This window comes from Bubalus bubalis, chromosome 3, assembly GCF_019923935.1.
Source record: "Bubalus bubalis isolate 160015118507 breed Murrah chromosome 3, NDDB_SH_1, whole genome shotgun sequence".
Lineage (NCBI taxonomy): Eukaryota > Metazoa > Chordata > Mammalia > Artiodactyla > Bovidae > Bubalus > Bubalus bubalis.
This window is the reverse complement of record NC_059159.1, coordinates 84,697,218-84,707,334: the sequence shown is the minus strand read 5'-3', so window position 1 is coordinate 84,707,334 and position 10,117 is coordinate 84,697,218. Positions and strand designations below refer to the sequence as shown.

The window sequence follows — 10,117 nt, the reverse complement described above, 5'->3', positions numbered from 1 at the left end:
AGAAAGGGAATTATCAGTCACATGCAGTTTTCAACTAAAGCAAAGGGATGAAGAAATTTGTGATGGGATAGGGAAGTAGAGTGGAGTTTGGTTAAAATGAAATGGAGACTCAGAGGTCACACAAGAAAAGAGTTCAAAGGAAGTAGCTCCAATCCTGTCAGAATATAGAGTATGCCAAAGAGAAAACAGATTATGCATTTTGGGAGAAGGCCAAATTTGAAATGGAAATGAGGCATGTTTTAATTACTGTAATTGGTCTTAAAAGTTTTCACCTTAACTCTGTGGTAAAACATTTTACGTGCCAGCACTGACTATATAGATCTACTGGAGGTCTAATGTCAGGGGCTTCTGAAGGGGATTAACAGGTGTTTGGGGTTCTTTGTAAACTTCAAAGAAAATGTAGATGTCTGTGAGACAGTCATTGAATCATCTTCATACTTCTCTCTCCATTTCTTTTACCCCCAGAAAAATATTTGGTTTATATTGATTTAAAACTTCAAATTAGAAAATCAGAATTGGGTGCTCAGTTGGGAAATACATTATTTATATTACTGTGCTTAATATGTAATCCATGCCAGTTATGTGTTATTTCATCAGTAGTACTGGCTTCAAAGCAAAATTTCCTATATTACATAATTAACAAAGGGGTGATATATACAAGTTATTTCCATAAAGTAAAAAGGACTCCTACCCTAGTGGCTTAGATGGTAAAGAATCCATCTACCAATGCAGGAGACTTGGGTTTGATTCCTGTGTCGGAATGATACCCTGAAGAACGAAATGGCAACCCACTCCAGTATTCTTGTCTGGAGAATCCCGTGGAGTGAGGAGCCTGGCAGGCTACAGCCCATGGGGTTGCAAAGAGTTGGACATGACTGAGGGACTAACACAAGCACACATACCATTTGTAAAAGCTGATCCTGAGAAAAGTTTTATAGAAAATCCAGACAGTAGCATATGAGCAGATTCCCATTATTTTAGGCCTGGAGATATTTCACAAACCCTACCAGCGTGTAGATCATATACAGTTTGTTTTGGTTTGATTTGATTAATCAAATCAATAATCACTGATCAATCTTCCACAAAACACCACATGCCTCTCCTCCTTCTAGTCCTTTCTTTTCATCTCATTCTCTGCCCTCCTGAAATGGTTGACTCATACATACTCAAAACAAAAATCATGGCATCTGGTCCCATCACTTCATGGCAAATAAATGGGGAAACAATGGAAACAGTGACAGACTTTATTTTCTTGGGCTCCAAAATCACTGCAGATGGTGACTGCAGCCATGAAATTAAAAGACGCTTGCTCCTTGGAAGAAAAGCTATGACCAACCTAGGCAGCATATTAAAAAGCAGAGATATTACTCTGATGACAAAGGTCCATCTAGTCAAAGTTATGGTTTTTTTCAGTAGTCATGTATGGACGTGAGAGTTGGACCATAAAGAAACCTGAGCGCCTAAGAATTGATGCTTTTGAACTGTGGTGTTGGAGAAGACTCTTGAGAGTCTCTTGGACTGCAAGGAGATCCAACCAGTCAATCCTAAAGGAAATCAGTCCTGAATATTCATTGGAAGGATTGATGCTGAAGCTCCAATACTCTGGCCACCTGATGTGAAGAACTGACTCATTTGAAAAGACCCTGACGCTGGGAAAGATTAAAGGTAGGAGGAGAAGGGACAGAGGATGAGATGCTTGAATGGCATCCTTGACTCAATGGACAGGAGTTTGAGCAAGCTGTGAGAATTGGTAATGGACAGGGAAGCTGGCGTGCTGCAGTCCATGAGGTTGAAGAGTGGCACAGGACTGAATGACTGAACTGAACTGTACCTATTCAGGTGATACTAAGCTCTTCCCTGACCAGCTGGTTCCTACTATCACTAACACTTAGGGACCTAAAACTTCGTATAAATGAGAAAGTGCAGACCTTTAGAAATGGGTTTGTAAAATCCGTGACAGCTATTTACAGTTACTCATCTTCTAATGACATTTCTACATATTTTAGCATTCTCATGCTTCACACTTTCTATTCCTTCCAAAATCCCCAACCTTTTTTCTTGGTTTTAACTCCTATACCAACTCCTCTTAGGTCAGAATCACTTGTTATAAGCGTACTTAAAAAACATCATTCCTTTCAGAGCATTTAGTTGGTAAATACCTACTTCAGCTTTATTTTAATAAATTTATTGGGTTTACTTATCTCACTTAAAGAACTGAGTTCTTTTGGTCGCTCTGAGTGACATGAGATAAACGCACAATGTGACAACAAAAAAATCAGGTAATATGGAGTAAGAAAGAGCTTGAAATTAAACTACATATTTATTTTACAAAGCATCTTTTTTGTGCTAGTTCCCACAAACTTGTCTCTAACTTTTCAATTAACTGGTAGAGGTGGTACTTATAAAGATCCCCCATTTCCCAGGGCTCCAGAATTTAAAAATGTATATCTCTTCTCTCTCTTCCCTTATATAGCTTTTCTTGGCTCAGACAGACCATGGCAAAATCATTACTAATAAAATATAGGACCCCATTATAGTCATGTATATGACAAACTTATAAAGGGATAAAATGTTAGTGATGGTTGGGAGCCAAAAAATAATCTAGTATCACTCCCATTTCTTATAGATGAGGAAATTGGGGCTAATCATGTCATTTGATTTAGTAGATCATATATTGAATTAGTTGAAGAACCAATATCAGAATCCAGGTCTCCTACCTTCCATTCAAGTCCTAATTTGTCTTTCCTTCATTCCCTCTTTCTTCCCTGGAATTTTAAATAGAACAGGAAAAGATGTTGAAAGTATTGTGATTCAACTCTTGTTGCTTCTTCAAGTAATTAAAAAAATTAAAATGTTCTTATTTTCTCATGTATTTACCTCCCCCCATCTTTTTAAAATTGGTAACTGAATGCAATGAAATTACACCAACCTAGGTTTTCACAAGATAATGAAATAGTTTGTTAATAGTGAAAACCTAGTACTCATATCAGATTTTGGTTATGATTAGCTACTGACGTAAATACCGAAGCAGTCTTCTTATACTGTAGATGACACCAGCTTTTCCATGTTTCAGAAAGTAGTCCATAAGAGTGTTTCTAAGGTTTTAAAATCACTAATTCTAATTGCTCTTTTTTTTTTTTTTTGGTAGAGTGGCAACATCTTGAACATTGGAAAAGAAAAATAAGCATGTCTTGGTTTTTAAAATACTTGAAAATTAGAGAGGTGGTTAAAAAAAAAAAATCCCTATTGACTATTACATAGTAACACACAAGTAATTTGTTTTTTAACATTTCCCATAAAGGAAGGGCAGTATAGAATCTCAATGTGATTGGTGTAAGTTAAATTAGTTTTATTTATTTGCTGAAGGTCAGTTACCTAGCTTTATAAAATGAACTTATTTGGTCCTGGACACCATATTCATATTGTTTTTGTCATAACACAGAAATAAAGTATCATTAAGGCATTCCTATGAACACACTTTCCCAAAGCTGTTAGGAGCTGTATGGATCTTGAGCTCTCAGAATTTATTTCATTTCCTTATATTTGAAATTACTAATTTTAGCCATTAGAACATAGGAAATTATAAATAGATTTTTCTTTCATGTAAATCATCCTCGTTTTCTCATCCATTCACTCAGCTGAAAAAAGAAATATAAAAATGAAGCCAAATGAATATATTATTGAATTATAAATTTATTTTACTTCCAGATCTTGCAGTGAAGGTCAGGTGATAAGATTTTTACAAACCTTGGTAATATTTTAGATTTAGACACAGAAATTAACATGTATATTTTTCTGTAATTGTAAAACGGAGCCAGAAGCAGGGCTCATGTATATAGAGCTATATTTATTTGCATGTATCCTTCAAAGTAAAATCTTAAACAGATTTAACATATATATTTCTTGTGCGGCTGATAAAACACATTGGCCATACCTGCCTAACAGGTGGATTTGAAAACTGAATTTACTTTTACATGCATCATAAATATTTCAGTGCAACCAGGTGGTACTTGATTTTCCAATAATGTATGATGTTTTGGCATATATATATATATATATGAATCTCACAGTACCCTGTAGTACCCAACCATATTTTCTTGATTTATTTTCTATTAATATAAGGTTGTCACCAGATTCCACAACTCCCTTAAATTAGGAATGGAATTCACATGTTTTAAGCCAAAACCTTGGTGTTCAATCTCAACTTTTCTTTTTAACATTAAAACAGTGAAATACCAGTTATTCCAATGCTGTAATGAATCAAGCAACACTGGAAATTAAATCCCCAAACAGTACACCTTTAGTTTGTTCAGCAGATATTAAGACATTTCACGAGCCATCATTATGTATTTTCAACAGTTTCACACTCCGTCTACTCTTTCAGCAACCCTTTGGGAAATATCCTGAGATCATTTACTGGATAAGGGCATGGATCTTCTAAAAAACATTAGTAATATTTCATAGTTTGACCCTGGAGACACTCTAGTGAAGGAAACAAACTTTAACAAAGAAATAAATAGGTTATGGACTGAAGTAACCTGGGAGATGGCACTGTGCCACAGCTTCGCGTAAAAGCTGTAGTTCTTCACTTCCATCCCAAGGGCCGCGAGTTACTTTGTTATTTAAAGTCTCCGAATTAAGACTGCTACTGAAGAACAACCCAGAAGTACAAAATATCACGAGATATTTTCAAGTAGCAATTTACAGGGGGCTCTCTGAATCCTACCGTATAGAGATCAAACAAATCTTTACAGTTAACAGCCTATCTACAATCGCTCTCGCTACAACCCGGACTTAAGTCTGTGCGAGGAGGGAACACCGCAGGAATCTCGCCGTAACAACAGCAAATGAGCGCCCCTTTCGGAGAGCTGTTCAGCATCACCTCGACCTGGGCACTTTAGAATAAGCTGGCAAAATTGAGGTAACTTCCGGGTCCTCTCTTCCCCATCGCTATCTAATGGGGCTGGGCAAGAGGCTCCAAGGCTTTCAGTCGGTAGCTTTTTGCTCGCGACCTGCCCCGCTCCGCAAGCCTGTAAAGAAAGCGTTGGTCGCCTACTGAGCCCGTGTCGATCTTCGTCCTCATCACTGTCTGGTCCTCCATCTCCAGATTTTCCCTCAGGGCCCGACGCCCGACGTGGGGACTCACAGGGGAGGTCCTTCAAGGTCAGTGGGGCGATCGTTCTCACCTGCCTACCACCTGAAGGCTAGTTGCCGCCGCCTCCCACTCCGCCCCAGCACCTTCTGTGCGAAGCTTCACAGCACTTGGGTTTGTTCATGGACTTGTTCACATGCCGCTTTTCACCAGAAAACCCTAAAAAGCAAACCTGGGAGTTCCACACTCGGCGGCTACTGGAAATCCATGTGCCCCACTTCTATTCATTTTGCTTCACGGTGAGTGCCGAGGGCGGTTATCCGGGGGGCCTGGGGAGTGGGGAGAAAAAATTATTCCCAGTCAGCTCCTCCTTCGCTGCCTGGAATCTAGGCGCCCAGGAAGACTTCCGCTGCTCCACGTTTCCAGCCCTCTTTGAACTAAGTTTGGGTGGCGAACTGGAGAGAAAAAAAGTCGTTGTGGGCGGCTGTGTATGCGCGCCCTCAGTCTCCCGCGGCCTCGCGCAGGTACCGGGCGACGTCGCGGTGCCCCCGCTCCTCAGCCAGGTCCACTGGCAGGCGGCCCCAGGCATCGCGCACATCCAGCCGCCCCCCGGCTCGGTGCAGGGCCACCAGCGTGTCCAGGAAGCCCTCCCGGGCAGCGTCGTGCACCGGTCGGGTGAGGGTGGCGGGGTCCGCGCAGTTGGGGTCTGCGCCGTGGAGCAGCAGCAGCTCGGCCACGCGGGCGCTGCCCATCATCATCACCTGCCAGAGAGAGCAGAGTGGTCAGGACGCGGGTGGGGGCAAGTAGAGTCTTTTCCAAAAAATACCTATTCATCCAGGCCCCTACAAGCCTCGGAAGTCTAGTTAAGCTTAATTTGCTGACGCAAATCCCGCCACCCACCCCGGCCCCTCTCCCCCCTCAGCAGCCCCAGTTTATACTTTTACTCAGACCTAATTAGTTCAGTTTTATTCTCCTAACGTGGGAGGACACGGAAGAGCTGATAACAAAGTGCTTATAGCTGTTGTGGGAAATTTTTTAAAAAATTTCCATAGAAACGGGAATCTATGCTGTTAAATGATGTATGGGTAGAGTTAAGTTTAAAGACTTAGAGTCTTAAATTTATTTCCCTTGCTCTCCCCTCTCCCCCAGCCATAATCCCCATCTAAAAAATTTACTAGGCAGTCAGCTGATATATTTATTTTAGGCGTTAGAGTAATGCTTTAGGAGATAAAATAAGAAACTACGTTTAAAACAAGGTTTACTTTATTTATTTCTTGTAGTAAATCCCCTGTGGGAAGGGGATTTGCTTTTCACTGTTATATGTCTCTGCTCATAAAGGGCGTATATATGGTCTCATAATTTGAGCCACAATGGGAGATAGAGGGGGGAAAAGTAAAGTCGTGCATAGTTTTATAAGACGATGAAAACAACTATTTGTTTTCAATCAATGATTCACCACTTTTAATATTTAACATTATAGATAAGGGATAAAGTTTAGAGGATAATATATTGGATGTAATATAAAATAGACACTATATTTGCATTGTACAGGATTTTATAATGTGCTAGGATTTTATATTGTTAAATAGTAAACATTTTGCTGTCTAAAAAGGAGCTTGGATTTTAGCAGTCAAATCAGATCAATGCATAACTTAGAAAAACGATGTTTTGAAGCAGTAATCCTACAGTATCCATTTGTGTACATGTATATTATGCCAGCATTTACTTTATTTTAACAATTTTTGATAAATATTCAATATGAAATTATATGTTCTTGTGAATTTATGCTTTAAAATGTACCATGGAATCAATATATAGTATGCTAATTTTTTTTCATTGTTCCATGGTTATTGAAAACATCCATCTCCTCCCTTAAAAACCATGATATATTTTCTATTAGTGATGTAAAGGGCATTTCATATATAGAGGAGAAAAAGTGGCTCTTAATATCTCAGAATATGGTGAACTAAAATGACAAATAAAAGCCCCCTTTTACAGTTACTAATATAATTGAAGTCTTTAAGGACTACTTTAAAATATTTTTGCTGCTTTAAATAATCCCTCATTTCTTCCAACATTTTCTGTTAATTCAAAATGAATGAATACATATTTAAAAATTGCACGATTAACAAGATTTCTTACTAATAACTTGGTTCTGGAAGATGATTGTAGGCGAATACTAATTTTTAGTATTTAATACTGCTGACTACATGATAACAGTAAAACACAAAGTACTACCTTAGATTTTAAAGAGATTAAAAAAATATCAGCACTGATTAAAGTGGGATTAATAGTTAAACATATCGAATAAATGAATTTTAACAATGAAGAGGCTAATTATAAAGACCCTTTGCCATTTAACAGAGCTGAAGGAATGTTTATGTAATCCAAGCATTCAGTATGATAAAATCTATAGAAGCATATTTTTTCTTATGTAACACTCAAGAAACACTGCTAACGTAAAAGGAATTAAGTACTGTGGTTGAGGAATCCTGACTTATTACTTCGTATTCAGTTCGCCTGCATGAGGAAAGAATACAACATTTCACATCGCAGCTTAAAAATTCAGGATGATTTTTTTTCATATGCTGTCATGTAGGATTCCTTAAATCCAATCCCAATTGCATAACTTGTAATTTAATTATCTCTATCGTTGGAAGTTGATCGCTATTTGTTGAAAGACAAACAGATAAGACAAAGTAGTTTTCCCCAAATAGCCTCTCATTTTTCCCTTTCCTGCCCAGTTGAACCTATCCCATGCATCTCTTACGAGATGGGAGAGGGAATACTGGCCTTACCCCCACCCTATTAAAAAGAAAAGCAAACTGAAGTAGTGGGGTTTCCAGTCCCTTTCTTTAGAATTTTTGATGAGTGAAAACCTGCTGCTCCATACTCCAGCAAAGAGAGACTCAGGTCTGTTGGTGGAGATCTCACGTCCAGCCGCGTCCGCGGAGGCGGCGGCCCCGTGTTTGTGCGCCCCCTGCCGGCGAGGCCCGGGGCCCCCAGCTACCTGGATCGGGCGTCTCCCAAAGCGGTTGAGTCTGTTGGGATCCACACCGGCTTCGAGGAGCTGCCGCACGGCCTCCACTTGGCCCCGCGCCGCGGCGTTGGCCAGATCCGCATCACCGCCACCACCACTGAGCATGCCCTTGTCCTCTTCGCTCACTTCGCAGCCCCCAAGCGCAAACTGTCCAGGATAATCCACCGCTAGCCGTGAACTTCGCAACACCCTACCCTCCCTTCCCACCTCGCCCTGGAGGGCTCTCCCCACTCGGGAAGAGCTCAGCTCAACTTCAGCCTCTCTTTGCCGTCTTTCTGCGGCTAGAGGGGTCAGTACAATGGCCCAACGGCCCGTAGTTAAAGCCGGGCTTTTCCCGGATGGCTCCCAGGAAAATGCGCCTGGCGCAGCAGCAACCTTGCGCGAACCCGCTCTGGTTGCACAGTGCGGGCGCGTCAGAGTCCTCACCGCGGAGCTTCCCTCCGGCGGAGCGGAGAGCCAGCCGGGACTGAACCCGTTCCCAGCTGGGCTGTCGAGAGGCACTCTCCAACCTCCTTAGGCTCCGCCCCCTGCGGGTCTGGACACGTCCCTCTGTGTCGGAGTGGAGGCCTGGCCCGCGGCTGACGTTACAGCCCAAGAGGGTAGGGGCGGGGGAGAGCAGTCCAGAAAGTGCCCGGCCGCATGCGCCGGACAACGCCGAGCGGAGCCCGTTGTGCTACTGCCTGTGGGGTATCCAGCAATTCTAGATTAAGTTTTTTGGAGCAATTGAAGCAATGTACTCAGCTCCTGATCTCCTTCCAGCAGGCGGAGCAGAGGATTTCTAGTTCTTCAGTCCCGGCCCAGCCGCTCTCTGTTGGAGACTTTAGTCACTCTGTGTAATCAAAAGGCCGGGCATTTGAAATAACCTTGTCTCAAGATGTCTTAAAGAGACAGCTCTGCCCCTCTCGGGCAGGTTAAAATTCATCCCCAGGCTGTACTTGAATTTCACTTGCTTCACATCTTCCATCAAATTTAGCAATTGCGAAGGGAGTGTCTATTTGACTCAGCCAAAAATGGGTCTGACTGAAAAATCCCGCGAATCATATTTTGAATGTGCTTTTTATTCTTTTCATCTTTATGGATGCAATATTAAAAAATAAAAACAACCCACAAAAACAAACAAAAAACTTAGCCAACTACCTCCCCCCCCCCCCCTCCCGCCACACTCACATACACCTAGTTTGAGAGTTGCAGAGTTTGGTACGTCGGACACTTAAAAAATATAAATATACATTTTAAGAATTTGAGATCTCAGTTTCATGATATTTGAACTGTCTATTTTTGTTTGCACTCTTACCTATTTAAACCCACCTCAGCAAGTATTTGATTTCCATTTATCATGGGTAATAAAGGAAATTATGCAGTAATAATGAAACATAATAAAACAGGGGTGTGGTGCTGGGCCTGTCATTAAACAGGCTGAACCTGTCATTAAACCCGCTTCTGAAGATTTAAAGGCCAAGTGCTTTGCTTTTCTTCCTAATCTTCGTGAGTTTGTATTAACAGATGCATTGCTTTAAAGATTAAAAAAAATTACAGCTGATGCGCTATTGAAATAAGAGAACCACAAGTTATTTGTATTTGTATTTCCTCACAGAAAACTTTGGTGAGGAGCTACATTATAATGCTCCTAACATTTAACAGCTCTTATCTTGAACATCCTTTTTGGTTTAGACTGCTGAGAAACACAAAGGGAGGACAATTGAAGTAAGAGACTCCACATGTTTCTTCTGTAGTGTATCTTATTTTGGACTCTCTTAGTTTCAATCCACTGTAGAATAAAGAAGAGCTCTTTATGGACAGGGTGGGGTGGCATGGAAATGTGGTGGCTAGGGCTATAGATTTGCTGACGGAGTCTCAACAGGGTTGAAATTCACCTGGATGGGGAAAGGGAGGGGGCAACATTAAATAACATTTTTTTAATTTCTCTCACCACACCCTCATTTCTTAGTTTTCACGGTTTTAATACCTCTTTCACTCTTATTTGA

General features: G+C 41.0%; 1 protein-coding gene across 1 annotated transcript; it reads right to left on the bottom strand.

Annotated features, from left to right (window-relative positions):
- Nucleotides 1-3,675: 3,675 nt before the first annotated feature.
- Nucleotides 3,676-8,773, bottom strand: CDKN2B (cyclin dependent kinase inhibitor 2B). The gene is made up of 3 exons (XM_006067056.4): nt 8,721-8,773; nt 8,103-8,619; nt 3,676-5,853 (listed from the first exon to the last, which is right to left on the bottom strand). Exons 1-3 carry the CDS (start codon nt 8,771-8,773, stop codon nt 5,593-5,595), a joined length of 831 nt encoding a protein of 276 aa, XP_006067118.3. The 3' UTR covers nt 3,676-5,592.
- Between the last annotated feature and the right edge of the window lie 1,344 nt (nt 8,774-10,117).

Excerpts from the sequence above, each read along its gene's own strand:
- CDKN2B (XM_006067056.4), bottom strand. The coding sequence starts at position 8,773 with ATGCGGCCGGGCACTTTCTGGACTGCTCTCCCCCGCCCCTACCCTCTT. Across the intron at positions 8,620-8,720 it reads CGCCCCTACCCTCTTGGGCT|CCCAGCTGGGAACGGGTTCA; the intron begins GTAACGTCAGCC and ends GCCTCTCGACAG. Across the intron at positions 5,854-8,102 it reads TTGGGAGACGCCCGATCCAG|GTGATGATGATGGGCAGCGC; the intron begins GTAGCTGGGGGC and ends TCTCTCTGGCAG.